The sequence below is a fragment of the Vidua macroura genome, chromosome 24, assembly GCF_024509145.1.
Source record: "Vidua macroura isolate BioBank_ID:100142 chromosome 24, ASM2450914v1, whole genome shotgun sequence".
NCBI lineage: Eukaryota > Metazoa > Chordata > Aves > Passeriformes > Viduidae > Vidua > Vidua macroura.
In genome coordinates, this window is record NC_071594.1 from 4216511 (window position 1) to 4236813 (window position 20303).

The 20303-nt window shown below is 53.7% G+C and overlaps 1 protein-coding gene across 4 annotated transcripts; it reads left to right on the forward strand.

The window, feature by feature from the left end:
* Positions 1-1007: 1007 nt before the first annotated feature.
* On the forward strand, positions 1008-18577 carry SLC41A1 (solute carrier family 41 member 1). 4 transcript variants are annotated; one of them, XM_053997971.1, is made up of 11 exons: positions 1008-1114; positions 1438-2599; positions 7109-7216; positions 9599-9670; positions 11087-11231; positions 11323-11469; positions 12371-12518; positions 12591-12670; positions 14139-14273; positions 15985-16133; positions 18372-18577. In XM_053997971.1, exons 2-11 carry the CDS (start codon positions 2228-2230, stop codon positions 18555-18557), a joined length of 1542 nt encoding a protein of 513 aa, XP_053853946.1. In that variant the 5' UTR covers positions 1008-1114; positions 1438-2227; the 3' UTR covers positions 18558-18577. The 4 variants fall into 4 exon arrangements, with proteins under 4 accessions (XP_053853946.1, XP_053853947.1, XP_053853948.1 ...); XM_053997972.1 differs by having other exon boundaries at positions 1011-1092; XM_053997973.1 differs by lacking the exon at positions 1008-1114 and adding an exon at positions 1124-1314.
* The last annotated feature ends 1726 nt before the right edge of the window (positions 18578-20303 follow it).

Sequence of the window (20303 nt, forward strand, 5' to 3'; positions counted from 1 at the left end):
TGACCTCTGTAGCAGGAGATTTTATGCTCTTTATTTATTTGTTGTGGGACAGTTTGGCATAAATAGAGGCAGAGTACGTGACAATATTGCTGACCTTTTGTTCAGAGCCGCCTCAGCCTGGCAGAGGCCTGAAACCCAGTGGGTACCACTGAGCACGTTGGGCTGCGGCCAGCCGCGCTTCCCGGGGTGGGGGGGCCGTGGAAGCACCCCTGGGGCGGCACCGCCGGGCACCGCCGGGCACCCCTGAGCTGCCAGGGGGGCACAACGAGGCTTCCCCAGAGAGGGATCCCCGGACAGCCCAGGGAGAGCAGGTAAAGGCATGGGGATGGATGGAGGGAGGGATGGAATCCATGGATGGATGGATGATGGATGGAGGGATGGATGGATGGATGGATGGATGGATGGATGATGGATGGAGGATGGATGGATGGATGGATGGATGGATGGATGGATGATGGATGGATGGATGGATGGATGGATGGATGGATGATGGATGGATGATGGATGGATGATGGATGGATGGATGGATGGATGATGGATGGATGGATGGATGGATGGATGGATGGATGGATGGAATCCATGGATGGATGGATGGATGATAGATGGATGGATGGATCCATGGATCCATGGATGGAGGGAGGGATGGATGGACAGACAAACGGAGGGATGGACAGATGGACGGACAGCAGGATGGATGTTAGAATGGACGGCAGGGGGGATGGCAGGACGGACAGACGGACAGACGGACTGACGGACAGACGGACTGACGGCTCCCGCCCGCTGCGGGCTCGGCCGCACCACAGGCCCCGCCTGTGACCACAGGCCCCGCCCCCGCGCCGCCAAAGGGGCGTGGCCTACACGCACCGGGGACTCGATCCGCGCCGGGGGCGGGGCCAGACGTGACGCCACGCGCGCCGGACCAATGGGAGCGCGGCGCGGCGGGGCGGGCGCGGCCGCCATTGGCCGGCGGTGATGTCAGGGCGGCGCGGGGCGGGGCCCGGCGGGGCAGAGCGCGGGGCGGCGGAGGAGCCGCGGGTGCGCAGCGGGAGCGGAGCGGCCGGCACCGGGCGGTACCGGCACGGCGGGGACACGGTACCGGCACCGCGGGGACACGGTACCGGCACGGCGGGGACACGGGCGGCGGGACCCCGGGCACAGCGGCCGGGCGGCAGCTCCGCTCCGCTGCGCGCATTCCCGCGGGGATCCGCTCTGGAGGTGGCGGATCGCGGAGCTCTGCGGGAGGAGCCCCGGCCGCGGGGATCGCCCTGCGGGTCCCTCCCGGGTGGCCCTTCCCGGGGGCGGCTGTGCCCAGCGGTGCGGGAGAACAGCCCGGGGAGAGCTGGGGGCACGGCCAAGGTTGGAGGAAGCGGCCCGAGCCCGCTGGTGCGGGCTGCCACGGGACCGCGGGGAATATCGGCTCTCCTCCGTGTGTTTCAGGTGACAGACGAGTTCCTGGGAAACCGCGTTAGATTCCAGGCTGTGCAGATGCCAGCCCCCACCCCGCAGCCTGCCCAGCTCCGTGAGTAGCCTCAGTGGGGACCTGCTGCTGCTCTGAGGAAGAGCTGGGCTCGCCTCGTGCTGCTGGGTGAGAAATTCTGCTGCGGGAGGAGGAGGAGGAGGGCGGCAGTGACACTCGAAGCCTGCTGGAATCGCTGGCTGTTCTGGCAGAAAGCCCGCAGGAGCCTTCAGACTGGAATTCTGCAGAGGGACAGTGCCACTGGAGGAAGTGGCAAAGCCCTGGCTGCAAAAAGAGCCTGAGTGGGATCATGTCTAAAAGCCAATCCTCTCCTTCAGTGTTCCTTTAAGCTTCTGTGTCCTTCACTTCTTCTGGTTTTCCCTCTGCCCCATCACATCTGGAAAAAAGCTGGGAAGAGATGCACTAAGGCATCACCCATCTCGGGAGGAAAGCTTGGATCCTGCCTCGGCGGCTGCTGCAGCACAGGGCGCTGGAGAGGAGCAGAGCCTGAGGGAATTGCTGCCGTTCCCAGCTCCTGCCGTGTCCCCTGCCCTCCCGTGCTCCGTGTCCCCTGGCCCCGGGCGCTGCTTGATGGGGATCTCTGCCGCAGGAGCAGGCTCTGCACTCCCGGGCGGGCGAGCAGGGCTGGCACAGCTCACCCCTAGATGCTGGAAAGGCCGTGTGGATAAGCTGCTGGCAGAAGATCCCTCCTGGAGCAGCTGCTGGCTGTAGGCCCACGGAGCCAAGGGTCAGGAGAGCCTGTGGTGCAGCATGACTTCCACGCTGGAGCAGAAGGAGAGCCCCCAGGCCAACGGGGCCGCGCTGCCCGTCGTGCCCGGGGACTGCCTGGCCAGCCCGGGCTGCACGGAGCCCACCGAGGATTTCCTGGGGCCCGAGGGCACCCGGGTGGAAGTGGTGGTGCTGGAGTCGCGTGCCAACGCCAAAGGGGTGAGGGAGGAGGATGCCCTGCTGGAAAATGGCAGCCAGAGCAACGAGAGCGATGACACCAGCACGGACCGGGGTCCTGAGCCCGCCTCGCCCCTCAAGGAGACCTCGTTTTCCATCGGGCTGCAGGTCCTGTTCCCCTTCCTGCTGGCAGGCTTCGGCACGGTCGCTGCTGGGATGGTGCTGGACATCGTGCAGGTAGGGCCGGTGCTCCCCTGGCGCTGCAGAGCAGGGCTGGGTGCCAAAATGCAATGCCAAGGCTGGTTCAGCAACAGGGACGGGGGGAAAAGGGTTCCCTGGTGTGCTGGGTGGGGAGGGGGAGATGGGGAGCCCTCCATCCCTTTGTCCCAATCCTGGCTTTGTAAATTAAGCTCAGTTAATTTAAGGGGGTGGGAGAGGTGTGAGGAATGAAGGAAGGAGAGGGCACTGGCTCAGAGGAGAAGGTGCAGCCTGGGAACTGAGAGCACTCTGTGCATCACAGCTGGAGATAAATCCCTTCCCTGGTGACACCCCAGCCCCAGGGACTGGCTCCTCTTGTCCCTTTCCCAGCTCAGCTGCTTGCTGTGCTGGTCCAGGCTCGTGCCAGCCAGGTTAATGTTTCTCTCAGTGTGTGCCAGGCCGTGTGGCTCGTTCCTGAACTTCCTGCACCATTTCCCTTGTGCTCTGGAGGCATCCAGGGGTGGCAGGAGTGTCCCCCCGAGCGGGCTGTGGAGGTGACTTTTAGGAAAGGCCAGCAGGGAGCTGGCAGTTGCCCCTGGATGAAAACCGAGGTGTTCCCTGTGGGAACGTGCCAGCCTGGCTGCTGCCTTTGCAAACCGAGGCTCCTGTGCTGCTCCCCGCGTTTCCCAGGCAGCAGATCAGCTCCTCCTGTGCCCTGAGCGCCAGGCTGGCCAGAGCCTCCCATCCCTGAGGCACAAAACCGGGCTCATCCGTGGCTTTGGGATGGGGGCACAGCCGTCTGGGAGCTGTGGGCAGCCAAAAACCGCTCAGCTTGGAGCTGCTGGCTGCGCTGGGCTGAGTGAACGAGCCCTGCTGCCGTGGGCAGGGAGAGGCTCCAGTGTCAGCCCCAGCCCAGCCCGGTGCCGGGAAGTCCGAGGGATTTTTTTGGGGTTTGTGGGTGGTCAGGCAGCCTGCTCCTGCTGCTGTCCTGCCCAGAGCAGCAGTTTTCCCTGCGTGCCTTTGAGCTCTGCTCATGCCTGTGGCCTCTCTTGGTGCGACCTGCCGGGACAGCTGGGAAGTGACTCCAAACAGGAAAGGCTGGACGGGGGAAATCAATCCGGGAGAGCTTTACTGGAATCGTTTTCTGAAAAATAAGGACATTTCAAGCATGTTTTCCCTTCACAAGGTCCCTGACTGGCTCTTCTGGAAGTTCCCCAAAGTGATTTGAACTCGACCTAAAGTTTTTCCTGGAGCAGGCACAGCCCTTGTGGCCAGGCAGGGCTGGGACTGCGGCTCAGCCCTGCGTCCTCCTGCCCTGATTTCTGTGGAATAAAACTTTGTAATTCCTGCGTCCCACAGCAGCTCAGCCTGTGCTGCCAGCAGCTCCGACTCCCTTCAGCCTTGGGATGAAACGAGCCGTGGGTGGGGAAGGGGGAGGATTTTTCCAGAAGCTCAGCAGACCCAGGTCTGGTTCACCCCTCCAGTGCTGCGTGGGAGACGCTGGAATCCTGGGCAGATCCTGAAGGATCCTGCCTGCTGTGTTTGCCTCCCCAAAACCAGTTTATTTCCCTGGTGCTGTGCTTCTCACAGGGGCTGTTACGGGGATTTTAACACCTCCATGTCCTGAACTGAAATTCTTATTTCCTCTTCTCTTTAGCCTTTCTTTTTTAGGCCTTTTTTAGTTTGTTTTTGTTGTTGTTTGTTTGTTTTCCTTTTTTAGGTTTTGGTAGCGGGTTTTTTTTTTCTTTGCCTTTTTAAATTTTTTTTTGCCTTTTTTGGAGGTTTGTTTTTTTTTTTTTGCCTTTTTTAGATGGCAATAGAACACACACTTAACCCAGGACACAGCAGTGGTGCTCACTGCTGGAGCCCTGGGTGCTGCCAGGGGGAGTTGGAGTGAGGGATTCACCCAGCAAAACCATCCCAGAGTCTCCCAAAAATAGCCCAGGGAGAGCCCAGCTCAGCTGCTCCTGGAGGTGCCTTAAAGGAGGCCCAGCCTGAGCTGGGTGGGGGATTTCAGGTTCTGCTCTCAGCTGTGAGCACTGAGCTCAAATCACACAGAATCCCAGGATTTAGGCTGGGAAATCCTCCCAGGATCAGCCAGTCCAAGCTGTGCCACCATCCCCACCCTGAGCACCGAGTGCCACGTGCTTGGGCACCTCCAGCCTGGGGACTCCAGACCTGCCAGGGTGACCTCAGGAGCCTCATTCTTCACCAGGGAGAGGGCTGTGGTTGTGGGAAAGCTTCAGAGCAGATCTTACCTGTGTCCCTGAGAGTCAGCTTGGCACAAAATCCCAGAGGGTTTGGGTGGAGGGACCCAAAAGCTGATCCCATTGCAAGGCAGGGACGCCTTTCCCCATCCCAGGCTGCTCCAAGCTCAGCCCAGCCTGGCCTTGGGCACTGCCAGGGATGGGGAATCCACAACCCCTGCCAGGGCCTCTCCACCCTCACCCTGCCGTGCCAAACTGTCAGAAACATCAAATGGGGCAGGCACATCCTTCTCTCCCTCAGGATTTTTCATAGAGGAGCACAGAGAGGAGAAAGAGAAAACAATTTCTATTTCTGCTCCTTGTTTTTCCCCATGTGGAATGTGTTTGGAGAATTGTTTACCTGGGGTGATTGCTGGGTTGGATTCTGGTGAGGATTGTTTGAGCCTGATGGCCAATCCAACCCAATCCAACCCAATCCAATCCAACCCAATCCAACCCAACCCAATCCAACCCAACCCAATCCAATCCAACCCAATCCAATCCAATCCAATCCAGTCCAGTCCAATCCAATCCAGCCCACCTGTGGCTGCACTCTCAGAGAGGGTCACAAGTTGTTTGTTAGATTTGGTACTTAGAACAAGTAGGTTTGTAGTTTTAGTACCTCCTTTAAATAGTTTATTAATGTATTATAGCATAGTTATAATAAATTAATAATTCAGCGTTCTGAGCTGCAGTCAGACATCAGCATTTCCTCCCACCGGGTTCCCCTGCGTTTACAATAATTAAGGGGATTTTTATCCCTGGAAAACACCTTTTCCCATTGAGGAGAAACAATCCCTCTCCATCCATCCCAAGCTTGCCTCCACTTTTTTTTTTTTCATTTGCCTCCAAGGATTTTCCAAGCGCAGCTGGAATTTGGTGTTGCAGAGCAGCAGGAAGCTGCAGCTCGTTGGCTCAGGGGTGAGGGTGGGCACACAAACACAGAATAACTGAACTCCTTCCTCACAGGAGGCTGGCAGGCAGGCTGGGATCTTCCCTTGTCCTGGAGAGAAATCCCTGGGCAGGGTGGCACTGCCAAGGACAGCTCGGAGAGGGCTGGAGCCTCCTGAGCCTGGGAAATGCCCGAGTTAACACAGCTGGTAGGGAAAGGTGGCCTCAGTGGGCCAAAATGTAAAAAATAAGAGATAAAAAGATGTATTTTTATTAATAGTTATTATTTTATTTAATGTTATACATAATAATATATTATTATACTATTTGTATTATTATATTATATCTATGATATATAATAAATATAATATATAATAATATATATTATATATATATATAATATAGATAATATAATATGTAATATAATTATATTTATTTATAATTTACATTTATATTAATATAAATTTATTATGTAGCATTTATATATTATATAATTTATATTATTATATAATAATATATTATTTATATAACATATTTATATGTATTATATTATTATATAATATATAAATTATATAATTTATATTATTATATAATAAAGGCTGAGATCCTTTGCTGTGCCTTGCAAATATATCTAAAAATATATATAATATATATTGATATAATAAGATTATATAGTATAATAATATAATGTATTGCAAATATATATAATACTATATAATACATATAATATTTTATATAATATATATAATCTTATATATTATATGTATTATATTGTATATTATTATAGTATATAATATATATTATATTATATAATATATATAATATATAATATATAATATATTATATATTATATATTATATATAATATATATTATATATTATATATTATATATTATATTTTGTATATAATAGTATATCTAATATTATAGTATTGTTATACTATATAACATATATTAATATATTTTATATTATATATAATATCTATTAATATATATATATTTATATATATCAATTTGCAAGACACAGCAAAGGCTCTCAGCTGGGACTGAGCACACTTCAGCACTCAAACCTGCCAAAAGCTGCACGAACTGGGCGGGGCTCTGCCCCTTTCCCTGCTCTGGCCCCTGGCTGTGTGAACGTTTTGTCTCTGGGCTCTCTCGGGGGTTTTTCTCTGCAGGTCGCTGCCTCGGGGCTGTTCCTCAGCCCAGCACGACGCTGTGCTCGCTGCTCCAGATGTCACAGGCGGGAGAAGCGCTGCGGAATTCCGGGTGTGGCAGCAGGGAGGGCACGGGGCTGTCTGCTCAGGGCACCGCCCGGTGTCAGGGTGACAGCGGGTGGTGACACCCCGAGCACAGGCTGGCGTCAGCCACGCTGACATGTCCTGCTTTATCGGGTGTGCTTTCCTCTTGCAGCACTGGGACGTCTTCAAACACGTGACTGAGGTGTTCATCTTGGTTCCTGCTCTGCTGGGCCTGAAGGGGAACCTGGAGATGACCCTGGCATCCCGCCTGTCCACAGCTGTGAGTGCCCAGGGAGCTGGGGAGGGACAGGGGGACAAAAATTACCCACTTCTGTGCAGGGAAGGCACAGCAGACCTGCACAGGGCTATCTCTGGATCTCTGGCAGGTTCTTCTCTTCTCTCTTCTCTTCTCTTCTCTTCTCTTCTCTTCTCCTCTCCTCTCTCCTCTCTCCTCTCTCCTCTCTCCTCTCTCCTCTCTCCTCTCTCCTCTCTCCTCTCTCCTCTCTCCTCTCCAGGGACAGAGGCTGAGCTTTGTTTGCCCCCTCTCTCTGGGAAACAAACAAACAAACAAATCCCTTTGTTTGACTCCCTCTCCATTGTTGGGATCTTGGATCCTTTCTGTCCTGGCCACAGGGACCTTGTCCCTCCTGGCCCTGGCCACCTTCTGCCCACGGGCTGCTCAGGGGGAGTGCCTGGGACAAGGGCACTGTTGGCACTTGTGTGTCCCCTCCTGGGGCTGGCAGGAGCAGCTCTGGCAGAGGACCCAGACTGTGGCAAGTCAGGAATGCAGAACTTTGCCCCGTCTGCCCTGGTGGCTGCAGGAGGGGCACGGGGACACCAGCACAGCTCCTGTCCTGGTGCTTCCTCCTGTCCCCAGGCTGACCCCCGGAGGCTTTGGCTTCTGCCTTCCTTCCTGTGCCTCCTCAAAATCCTGGAATCACGGGGTGGCTGAGGCTGCAGAGCACCTCCAGATCATCCAAGAGGCTCCCGTGCCTGGTGGCACAGGAGGATCTCTGGTCCCAGGTGTGTGGAGGGAGCTCCTCTCTGCCCAGAGCTCCCCCAGCTCTCTCCACAGCCTGGAGTTCTTTCTCAGACTCTGGCTTTCTAATTAGTGCTGCTTTAAGGCACCTCAGAAATTCCTTCCACAATTAAGAGGCAAAACTCCCCCATTAGTTAAAGGATTAAGTGACTACAGCCAGGTTATGTTAATCCCAGCCTAATTGCCATGTGGCTGGAATTTTAACGTCAGGCTTCATATGGAGCTCGAATTCCTGTGCTGGCTGTGCTGCTCCAGCCAACTTTTTGTTGGTTTTCCCCCATTTCTTCCTCCTCTCTGCCCACAATGATTTGTTCCAGAGATGGGAGCATCTCAGTAAAGCACATCCAGCCCTTCTTGCAGGGGAATAATTAATTAGTGATTTCTGGTTTTCTTCTTTTTCTTTTCCATCTGAGAGGAGGAGATTGCTGCTGTGCTGTTGTGCACAAGTTTGAAGAAGTTTAGGATGCAGCACTGTAGGTTTGTGTGTCATAACATGATTAGCTAAGAAAGCTCACACTGTAGCATGAGTCCATAAAATGAAATATTTAAAGATTGGGTCAAGAACATAAACATCGTTGTTGGCAGTGTTTTATTGGTCAATAAATCCTTGAAAGGTCTTGAGACCTTCTGAGCCATGCAGTGAAGATGTGAGCCTAAGAAAAATAAATCCCATCATCTGGAAAACTCAGAGGTCCCATCTCTAGCTCCTTCAAAACTCAAAATGCATTCCTTCAAAATGCACTCCAAAGTGCATTTCCCACTCCAGTGTTTGATCCTCTCCCTTGTTTCCTGAGCTCATCAGCTTCTAATGGTGCAAATTGGATATAAACTCACCCATTCTTCCCATAAAAAATAAATCCCATCATCTAAAAAACTCAGAGGTCCCATCTCTAACTCATTGAAAATTCAAAATGCATTCCAACATGCATTTCCCACTCCAGTGTTTGATCCTCTCCCTTGTTTCCTGAGCTCATCAGCTCCTAATGGTGCAAATTTGATATAAATTCACCCATTCTTCCCATAAAGACCCTGGAGGTGGCAGGGAGGAGCAGAGCTCGTGCCCTGCAGCGATTCCTCTGGGTTATTTTGGATCCTACGCCAGGAATTAAAGCAATTTCCACCTCCTGCTCCTGGCTGGTATCACCCACGGTGATATTTACTGGTTTTTTTTTTTATCCTGCTCACCCTGCTCAGCCTCTCCCCGTGCCAGCTGACCCCTGTGCCAGGGCTGCCCGCTCCTCTCCGTGTCCCCACGTGGCTCCAGCCTTGTTTGCTCAGCTTTTCCCGGGAGCAGGAGGGTTTGTGCTGCTCTGGCAGCAGGGGCACCGAGCTGACCTGGGGCTCTGCAGCCCCGGCCCGAGGGGCAACCTGACCCAGCTGGGCCCTGGCCAGGCGTGGCTGGGCCAGCAGAGCGAGGGCGGTGAGGAGTGCAGCGTGTGGCTGCAGGGGCACAGAGAGATCTCCCTGCTTTTGCAGCATTCCCGCCAGGTTTGTGGTTGGTGCTGACTCCCCTTTTCTGCTGGAGGGTTTGAGGTCCCCTCCTGCTCCTGGCACGCAGGAATTTGGCTGTTTGCAGGTGTGAAGTGCTGCCAGGCTGTAATGGTGTCTGATTTCCTCTTGCAGGCTAATATTGGCCAAATGGATACACCCAAAGAGCTCTGGAAGATGATTACAGGGAACATGGCTCTGATCCAGGTGAGCAGAGGGAAGGGGAATATTTACAGCCAGGGCAAGTGTGGGAGGTTTAAATGCCTGGGTTTTGCTGTTTGCTGTCAGTGTTCTGTGTCTGATGGGGGGCAGGTGGCACCTCTGTGGCCCTGCAGGTTGGACTGGGTGTTGCCATGCTGGATTCTGATCCCCCTGGGTGGGGTATCCCTCTTGGAATCATAGAATGAAATCATGGAATGGTTCGGGTTGGAAGGGACCTTAAAGCTCGTGCCGGTTTTTGGCTTTCTTTTTCTGCCTCTGTTGGAGTGGGGATTGAAGGCACTTTAGTTGGTATTTCATGTTCAGACTCAGGTGTTTGTTATTTCTTGTCAATGTTCCAGCCTCACAGCAGTGAGTTCTGCAGTCTTTCATTAACCAGGCACAAAATGGCCAACAATCTCTTGTTACAAGGCCTTTTAAGGCTAAACTACCCAATTAAGAAATGACACCTTGATTATTTTCCCTTTTAACCCAATAACTGATCCCTCAAAGCCTGCACTGTGGACTTTCCTGTCCAGTTACAAAACACCAGCCAAGCCCATGGAGAAGAAGGTGAACAACCAGCCTCCACCCTAAAACCTCCATCTTGCTTCATATTTATTTCTAAATTCTAAAACCCCAGACTCGAAGTTTTCCACCCTGTGACATTACACACTCGTAACCAGCTCCACACCCGTAATCCCAGTGCTGTTAATCCATTTTGGAAGCCTTCCCACAGCCTCAGGTCAGTGCAGTGCTCTCCTGGGAGTCGGAGTCTGTCAGCACAGAAAGTCTAAAATTCTCAGCATCCAGAACTCCAACGAGCTCGTCCATTTCTCATGGGCAGCAACAGCTTCCACTGTCCCAGGCTGCTCCAACCTGGCCATGGGCACTTCCAAGGATGAGGCAGCCACAGCTTCTCTGGGCATCCTCTCACAGAACCACCAGGTTGGAAGAGATCTTAAAGATCATCGAGTCCAGCCCAGCCCCAACACCTCAACTGAACCCTGGCACCCAGTGCCACAGCCAGGATTTGTTAAACACACCCAGGGCTGGTGACTCCACCACCTCCCTGGGCAGCCATTCCAGAACTTTATCACCTTTCTGTAAAAAACTTTTTCCTGATATCCAACCTAAATTTCCCTTGGCGCAGCTCGAGGCTGTGTGCTCTGGTTCTGTCAGTTCCTGCAGACAGAGCCCAAGCCCAGCTGAGCACAGGCACCTTCCAGGAGCTGTGGAGAGAGCTGAGCTCACCCCTGAGTCTCCTTTTCTCCAGGCTGAGCACCCCCAGCTCCCTCTGATTCCTCACAGGGTTTGTGTTCCAAACCCCTCACAGCCTCGCTGCCTCCTCTGGACACACTCAAGCTGTCCCCACACCCTGGGGCTGTTTTGGTGTCTTGGTGACCCTGTGCTCTCCATTTCCAGGTCCAGGCCACCGTGGTTGGCTTCCTGGCCTCCATCGCAGCTGTGGTGTTCGGGTGGATCCCAGATGGGCACTTCAGCATGGACCACGCTGTCCTGCTGTGTGCCAGCAGCGTGGCCACTGCCTTCATTGCTTCCCTAGTCCTGGGTGAGAGTCACCCCTCTGTGCACCTCTTCCTGAAATTTTAACCTCCCCTCGGCCTTATCCTGGGTTTTTTTTTGCCTCTTCCTGGCTGCAGGCATGATTATGATTGGGGTGATCATCGGCTCCAGGAAGATGGGGATCAATCCTGACAACGTGGCCACGCCGATTGCTGCCAGCCTGGGGGACCTCATCACCCTGGCTCTGCTGTCAGGGATCAGCTGGGGCTTGTACAAGGAGCTGGGTGAGGAGCAAAAGGCTCAGTGTCTGCCTGGTCCTTGCTGTGTCTCCCTCTCATTTCATCCTCTCCCTCTGTAATCATCTTCCTTGCGGTGTGTGGGATTCCTGCTCTGGAAACCCTGCTCTTGGCAAACTGGGATGGTCTGGGATCTCAGGACACAAAGGTCTGAGTGCCCCCATGCCACCCTTTCACCCTTTGCTCTTGGCAAACTGGGATGGTCTGGGATCTCAGGACACTCATTCTCTTTTAGGACACACAGGTCTGGCTGTCCCCATGCCACCCTTTCAGGTGACAAGACTGGGAGGCTATTCCCCAAAAATCCACATTTCCAGGGACTTTTCATTTCCTTATTCCTCCTTTCTTATTTTCTTTTCTTCTTTCTTATTTTCTTTTCTTCTTTTCTTATTTTCTCCCTCGGTTAGGCCTAGTTCAGGTTAGGGGAGGGGATGGAGCTTCTCACTGCCTTGTACACCTTGTACACCTTCCAGGGGCTTGGCTGGGGCTGGAGCAGTGGGAGAGGCAGATTTGGATTCCATCTGCTGAGCTGTCAGCTCCAGCTGGGGATCCTCGGGGCAGGGCTGCAGCTGGAGACCCCCAATTTCCTCCTCCTTCCTCCTCTTCCTCCTCCTTCCTTCCCTGGGACACGGGGCTGTGCCTCAGCCAGGTTCATCCAGGGGTGAAGGAAGCAGCACTGGGAGATCCTGCCCAGGGGTGGGAGGTGGGGATGAGAGCTGGAATTGCAGGGACCTCACTGAGATCTGCTGGTGTTTTACTGGGTACAGCTGAGACAAGGAACCACCAGCAGAGTCCAGGCTGGCCTGGACTTTCCCTGCTCTTCCTGGAGCTCCTGTGGGACGTGGCCTTGATTTCTCTGCTTCTTCTTCTCCTTCTCCCCCCTGCCCAGAGAGCAAAGCCTTCGTGAACCCCTTGGTGTGCGCCTTCTTCCTGTCCCTGCTGCCCATCTGGATCATCATTGCCAGGAGGAATTCTGCCACGCGGGAGGTGCTCTACTCGGGCTGGGAGCCCGTCATCATCGCCATGGCCATCAGCAGGTGGGCCTGGCCCTGTCCCCAGAGCCCCCCCGGGCTTAGCCCAGCACTGACCTCCCCCCTCTCCCCCTGCAGCGTCGGGGGGCTGATTTTGGACAGGACGGTGTCGGATCCCAACTTTGCTGGGATGGCAGTTTTCACACCAGTCATCAATGGTGAGTCCTGCCCCGCCCCTCTTTGCCCGGCTGCAGCTCTTGGCAAACTGGGATGGTCTGGGATTTCAGGACACAAAGGTCTGAGTGCCCCTGCCACCCTTTCACCCTTTGCTCTTGGCAAACTGGGATGGTCTGGGATCTCAGGACACACATTCTCTTTTAGGACACACAGGTCTGGCTGCCCCCATGCCACCCTTTCAGGTGACAAGACTGGGAGGCTATTCCCCAAAAACCCACATTTCCAGGGACTTTTCATTTCCTTATTCCTCCTGCCTGGTGGAACACCCCCATCTTCTAAAATATTTGCCTTGTGGCACCTGGCAACACAAAAATTTGTATTTGTGCCTTGGAGGCAGGAAATCTGATTGGTTCTGGTGCAAAGTTTTCACTTCCTTTCTGCCTGATGAACCAGGAAAAGTCATTTTTAAATTGTTTTTTGCAGTAGGTGGAGTTAATTTCCAGCCAGCGTGTCTTGTGCTGGCGGCTTTCACAGTTTTGTGTGAAAAATAATAGTTTTGAACTTCCTGGGTCTGTTTTGGTGCCTGACTCATCATTTCTCTTCCACCTTGAGCTGCACTAACAGAACTGCTTCAGTTTTACTCAGGGGCCTGAGGGGAAAAGCCACAGCTTTGTCCCAGCTCCTCACATCCTGCAAAAGTAGAATTGGGGTCAAAACCAGACCGTCCTACCTAATTCCAGCACCTGGCACTTCCAGGTCTGCTGGCTGTTGAGAGGAGCTCCTGGAGGTGTCTGGGCCATCCCCTGAGTGCTCTTTGTGCCCTGCAGGTGTGTTGTGGTTGAGATGGTCACAATGCAAAGCCACACTCCATTGTCAGAAGGCTTCAAACCCCAATTTGTTACAGCGTGCTTGCTTTTCATACATTCTTACAAAACTCACAAGTTGACACTCATTGGTCAGGAAAGACAAACAAAGTGCTCATTGGAATAGGCAGCTGCAGGTTTCTCTTATTCTTTTTTCTCTTCTCTTCCTTATTTTCTCTTATTTTCTCTTCTTCTTTCTTTTGTATCTTCTCTTCTTCTTTCTTTGTTATTTTCTTTTCTTTCTTTCTTTCTTTCTTTCTTTCTTTCTTTCTTTCTTTCTTTCTTTCTCTCTCTCTCTCTCTCTTCTTTTCTCTCTCTTCTTTTCTCTCTCTTCTTTTCTCTCTCTCTTCTTTTCTCTCTTATTTTCTCTTCTTTTCTCTCTCTCTTATTTTCTCTCTTATTTTCTCTTCTTTTCTCTCTCTCTTATTTTCTCTTCTTTTCTCTCTCTCTTATTTTCTCTTCTTTTCTCTCTCTCTTATTTTCTCTTCTTTTCTTTCTCTCTTGTTTTCTCTTCTTTCCTCTTCTTCTTTCTTTCTTGGTTTCCACATCAACACCCTTGGTAGGAAATTCTTTTGGGGGTAAACACGGATCCTCTCCTCAAACTGCTCTCTGGCTCACAGAAGTCGCTGTAAAACCTCTTCCACAGGTGTGGGTGGCAACCTGGTGGCCGTGCAGGCCAGCCGCATCTCCACCTACCTGCACATGAGCGGGGAGCCTGGAGACAGCCCCGGGACAGCCCCTCGGAAGTGCCCCAGCCCCTGCAGCACCTTCTTCAGCTCAGGTACGGCCGTGGAGGGCAGGGCTCGGTGCCAGCCGGCCCCTGGAGCAGGGGCTGCAGCCTGGTCACAGCACAGGGGCCCAGCCCTGCCCGGGGTCAGGCTGGTGCCTCCCTGCAGGGCAGGTGGGCAGGGCTGTGCTGGGGGGGATGTGGGTGAGAGTGTCCTGAGCTGGCAGGTGATTTGTGGAAGGTGAGGAAGGCAGGAGCCCCCCGTGAGATGGGAAATGCAAACCCCAATCCTCCTGATTGTTGTAATTTTGAAATTAATGGGCTCTCAGGTAAATGTATGGGAATAGGAATAACAGCTCTTTATTGGGAAAATGAAAATACAAATGCAATAGTACAAAAAAAAACCCAAAAAACAAACCACTGGCAGAGTCAGAGCCTGCCCTGGCAGGCTGTGGGTCAGGGTGGTGGCAGCAGTGCCATTCCATGGGGGCTCAGCCCTCCTGCAGTGCCAGCTGTGCTTCTGCTGGAGCAGGATCCTGGACAAGGCTGGAGTTTTCCTCTGGAGCTCCAGGGCTGCTGGAGATGGGCCTGGGCTTCCTCTGGGAATGCAGTGGGGCAGAAAGCTGCTCCTCTGGGAATGCAGTGGGGCAGAAAGCTGCTCCTCTGGGAATGCAGTGGGGCAGAAAGCTGCTCCTCTGGGAATGCAGTGGGGCACAAAGCTGCTCCCCTGGGAATGCAGTGGGGCAGAAAGCTGCTCCTCTGGGGATGCAGTGGGGCAGAAAGCTGCTCCTCTGGGAATGCAGTGGGCAAAGGCTGCTGTGGTGTCCCAAGGTCAGATTGTATCCAGGTAGGAATTCTTGGCTCCTCCCCTGGAGCCTCTCCCCATGGGATGATGGAATTTTCTCAGCCATGCAGGGACACTCACAGGCCATGAACAGGAGATAATTAATAATTAATGGCTCATTAACAGAAGGGATCTCCTGGAGGGAGGATTGGCTGTGGGAGAGATAAAGAGAACTGCCCAATGAGCAGAGAACTGCCCCAGCTCTGACAGATTAATAGAACACACACATTGCCTTGCAGTCTAGGACAGTGGGAAAAAAACTTCACAGCTTGTAAAAGTTGTGAAGTTGGTATGATTTATTTCAGTTCCTTAAGGACATGTGCACTTCTGAAAATTCTTGAGTCTGCTTTATCTTCTAACCTGTTGCATATGCATAAAAGATATATGCATATGCATTAAAGTGATTTATTAATCTTATGGGCCTGTGCAGGTTTTTAGTCACGTAGTTGTAATGTGATGTTTATAATTCAGATTTCATTTTTCTGTTTGTTTTAGTCTCAAGGTTAGTGGGAGGCCTCTTTTTATCTCTCTTTAGTATTCTTTTCTGAGTAGTTTTGAGTCTTCTTTGTTCTCTCTCTGTACTCACTTTTTGTGAGTACACAAGTTAAAAGACTAAACAAAAAATCCAAAACTGGTCTCTAGCCCGAGTTAAATTTCTAACCCCCTGTTTCAGAAGGGACCCACAGGATCATCCAGTGCAGCTCCTGGCCCTGCACAGACACCCCAAAACCCCTGCCAGCCTGCAGCCTTGGCTCATTTAATCACAGAATGGTTTGGGTGGGAGGGGACCCTCAATCTCATCCAGTGCCACCCCTGCCATGGGCAGGACACCTTCCACCAGCCCAGGTTGCTCCCAAGCCCTGCCCAAGCTGGCCTTGGACACTGCCAGGCTCTAAATCAGGCCTGATGTCCCCTTTGCAGACGTGAACTCCCGCTCTGCCCGCGTGCTCTTCCTCCTGGTGGTGCCCGGGCACTTGGTTTTCCTCTACACCATCCACTCCATGCAGGGGGGACACACCACGCTCACCCTCATCTTCATCGTGTTCTACATGACAGCAGCACTGCTCCAGGTGAGCTGGGGACCCCTCGGGGGGCTGGGCTGGCTCAGGGGGCACGGGGGTCCCCTGCAGCGGGGGCTGCTCAGGTGTAGGGTCCCTGTGCCTGCCAGGAGATGCTGTGCTGGGCACAGGGATCCCTGGGCAGCTCTTCCTGGACGCCTGTACACACAGTTTTCCCATCCTGCCATTCCTGGGGAGTTTCAAGTCTGCCTTTTGTCTCCTTTAAGTCCTTTCGGTAGCCAGAGTGTCCTCATCGGTCCTGGGGGGTGATGTGGCAATTTGACCAGGCCTGGTGATGAAAAGAGGATGTGGAATTTGCAGGGAATGTGTGCCCTGTGCTGCCCTTTTCCCTGGCATTTCCTGGAGCTGTGTAAGCCCACAGGGATGTGAGGGACACACAAAAACAAAGGTTTGAGAGGATCCACTGCAGATTTTGTCTGTTTTAAATAACCAACGTGAGCTTCTTGCTGCACTGGAGCAGATGGAGGAGAAAATCCCACTTTGGCAGGGCAGAAAAGTTGTTCCTTTAAAAAAGTTGTTCCTTTAAAAAAGTTGATCCCGTAGAAAAGTTGATCCTTTAAATTCCTCTAAAAAACCAAAAGTTACTCTTTTACTTCTGGAAGCCAGGTGTTGCTGGCCCTGCCTGAGCCGTCCCCTCTCTGCCCCACATCTCCTCAAGCTTGTTCTGGTTAGAGCTGAAAATTCAGGTGCAAAAATTGAGACTTTCAGCCCAAATTGGGTGGTGAGAAGAAGCTAGAGGACAGGCAGAGGCTGTGAAGGACACAGAGGATTTGGGGTGCTCAGGGAGCCACTGAAACTCTCCAGCTCCTCTTTGTTGGATGCAGCTGCGGAGAGCAGCCCTGGGGAGGGCGGTTCCAGCTCCAATTTTTGGGATTCCAGGAATTCACAGAATCACCAGGTTGGAAGAGACCTGAAAGATCATCGAGTCCAGCCCAGCCCCAACACCTCAGCTGAACCCTGGCACCCAGTGCCACATCCAGGCTTTGTTAAACACACCCAGGGATGGTGACTGCACCACCTGGGCAGGACATTCCAGAAATTTATCATCCTTTCTGTAAAAAATGGATAATATCCTAATATCCAACCTAAATTTCCCTTGGCACAGCTCGAGGCTGTGTGCTCTGGTTCTGTCAGTTCCTGCAGACAGAGCCCAAGCCCAGCTGAGCACAGGCACCTTCCAGGAGCTGTGGAGAGAGCTGAGCTCACCCTGAGTCTCCTTTTCTCCAGGCTGAGCACCCCCAGCTCCCTCAGTGGTTCCTCACAGGGTTTGTGTTCCAGACCCCTCACCCCTCGCTGCCTCCTCTGGACACGCTCCAGCCCCTCCATGTCCTTCCTAAATCGGGGGCCCAGAGCTGGACACAGCCCTCGAGGTGTGCCCTCACCAGTGCCCAACCCAGGGCAGAATGAGCTCCCTGCTCCTGCTGGCCACACCACTCCTGCCACAGGCCAGGGGCCACTGGCCTCCTTGGCCAGCAGGGCACACTGCTGGCTCATCCCCAGCCTGCTGTCCATCAGTGCCCCCAGGTCCCTTTCTGCCTGGGCACTGTCCAGCCACACCATCCCCAGCCCGTAGCACTGCAGGGCTTCTTGTGGCCACGGGGTTGTTGTTGTGGCCAGGGGGTTGTTGTCCTGGCCAGGGGGGGTTGTTGTGGCCAGGGGGGGTTATCATGGCCAGGGGGTTGTTGTTGTGGCCAGGGGGTGGTTGTCATGGCCAGGGGGTTGTTGTCATGGCCAGGGGGTTGTTGTCGTGGCCAGGGGGTTGTTGTTGTGGCCAGGGGGTTGTTGTTGTGGCCAGGGGGTTGTTGTTGTGGCCAGGGGGTTGTTGTGACCAGGGGGTGGTTGTCCTGGCCAGGGGGTTGTTGTCCTGGCCAGGGGGGGTTGTTGTGGCCAGGGGGGGTTATCATGGCCTGGGGGTTGTTGTCATGGCCAGGGGGTGGTTGTCATGGCCAGGGGGTGGTTGTCATGGCCAGGGGGTTGTTGTTGTGGCCAGGGGGTTGTTGTTGTGGCCAGGGGGGGTTATCATGGCCTGGGGGTTGTTGTCATGGCCAGGGGGTGGTTGTCATGGCCAGGGGGTTGTTGTTGTGGCCAGGGGGTTGTTGTTGTGGCCAGGGGGTTGTTGTTGTGGCCAGGGGGTTGTTGTTGTGGCCAGGGGGTCGTGCTGCCCTGCGGCAGGCAGAGCTGCTGTGGGATTGCAGGGCTCAGGGGCTCTGGCTGCCCTGGCTCTTCCAGGTGCTGATCCTGCTCTACATCGCTGACTGGATGGTGCACTGGATGTGGGGCAGGCACCTGGATCCCGACAACTTCTCCATCCCGTACTTGACAGCTCTGGGGGACCTCATTGGGACGGGGCTCCTGGCCCTCAGCTTCCACGTGCTCTGGCTCATCGGTGACCGGGACTCCGATGTTGGGGATTAAATCTCCCTGCTCCTCCCTTCCCACAGCTCTCCTCCTTCCATTTGTTGTTTCTTTGCTTCCCCCTCCTGCCACCTCACCCTGGATGATTTCACCTTTGATACTGGATTCTCATTATTTTCAATGGGAATTTTACGTGGTTTATATTTCAAGCCAAGTTTGTACAGAAAAATCTATCTAGTTTTAGGAAGGACAAACAAACAAACAAGAAGTGTAACGAGACAATCACTAAGTGCAATTTTCGTAGCAGTTATGTCTGAACCAAGGTTCCAGTGCAGTTCCTGCTCAGTCAGATCATGCAGGGAGGCCCCCCTGCCCCCTCCCTCGAGGTGAAGGGCTGCTTTTTTCGCTTCATAAGCGTTTTAAACCCTGCAGGTCGAGCTCAGGTTCCTTTAGCTGAGCTGGCACCTTCCAGCCAAGTACAACCTCGTGGCTCAGGGCACGGGGTACCCCTGCCTTGGCTCTCTGAAGCTCCAGCCTGGGCCCACATCCAAAACTGGGGAGTGTCTGTGAGGAGGATGGTGAGGAAGGCTCCTGTGTTCACCCCAGGAATGCGAGTGAGCTCATTTGAGAGCCCCAGGCTGGGCTCTGCTGGCAGCTTCGGGCTCCCTTTTGCCACCCACCCCAGCCTGCAGCTGCCTCTGCCTCGGTGAGCCCAGCTCAGCTGTGCTGAGCTTCACCCACGGGGGCTGGGGGCTCTCCCCAGCCGTCCTCCCCCTGCCAGAGCTCCTCTGCAGGACCTGCTGGAGCCCTCCCTGTGCTGCTCCGTTTCCCTGGCTCTCCTCAGAGCAGCTGCTGTTCCCAGAGGGGTGGATGGACAAACAGCTCCTGGTTTTGTGCCCGGGTTTCCTTTTGGCTGCTGCGTGCTGCTGAGGGGCCCCTTGCAGGCAGAAGCCACCCAGCAGCTCCCCCAGCTGAGCCTGGGCTGTTCCCAGCTGGGCAGGAGCATTTTGCTCCTGGTGTGTGTTCGGGAAGGACATCCAGGGGCTTTCTCTGCCAGCTGGAAAACAGCTGGGAATGCAGGATCACTGGAGCCCTGGCTCTTGGAGCAGCTCTGTGGCACAGGAACCCCCTGCCCTTGTGTAAAACCTGGGCCTGGAGGAGCGCAGGGCTCCCTCCTCTGCTGCTTCCCCTCCTGCTTTCTGTGCTGTTCACATCAGGCCTGCCTGGAATTCCTGCTCTTCCCATCAGGCCATGCTGGGAGCGCAGCAAAAACCAGAGCTGGCACCCAGAGGGGCAAACCAAGACCAAAGTTAGTCCAGGCTCCCTGTGCCAGGCCAGGATCTGGGTGCAGAGCTGGGCCTCGCTCCAGAGCCGGCGCTGTTGGAAAAGAGGCTCAGGATGAAGTTCTGGAAATCCACGGAGCAGGTGGAGCCAGACCAGGGCTCCTGGCTGCTCCAGCCCCCTCTGGAGCTCTGCAAACCCTTCCCTGCTGCTGCTGGTGTGCAGGGCTGGGCTCCCGGCTGCTCCTTCTCAGCCCCTCAGAAGAGCAGGTGTTGTATTTTTGAGATGATTTCTCCCTTTTTTTCCCTTGCTAATCGACCCTCAGGCTCAGCCCCCCTCCTCCTGTGCTCCGTGTCCCGCGTGGGAGCAGCTCTGACCCTCCTCTGTCCCCTCTGGTGACATTTCTCAGATGTCCTTTGGCCAAAGCTGTGCTCAAAGGAAAAAACCCAACCACAAAACAAACCCTGTCCCTGCTGTGCTGAACTCTCAGCCCAGGGACTTCTGGAATGTTTTCTGCAATATTTT

Bases quoted from the DNA above. Each gene is read 5' to 3' on its own strand.
- SLC41A1 (XM_053997971.1), top strand. From the start codon at position 2,228: ATGACTTCCACGCTGGAGCAGAAGGAGAGCCCCCAGGCCAACGGGGCC. The intron at 2,600-7,108 runs GTAGGGCCGGTG...TTCCTCTTGCAG, and splicing joins TGGTGCTGGACATCGTGCAG to CACTGGGACGTCTTCAAACA. The intron at 14,274-15,984 runs GTACGGCCGTGG...TCCCCTTTGCAG, and splicing joins CAGCACCTTCTTCAGCTCAG to ACGTGAACTCCCGCTCTGCC.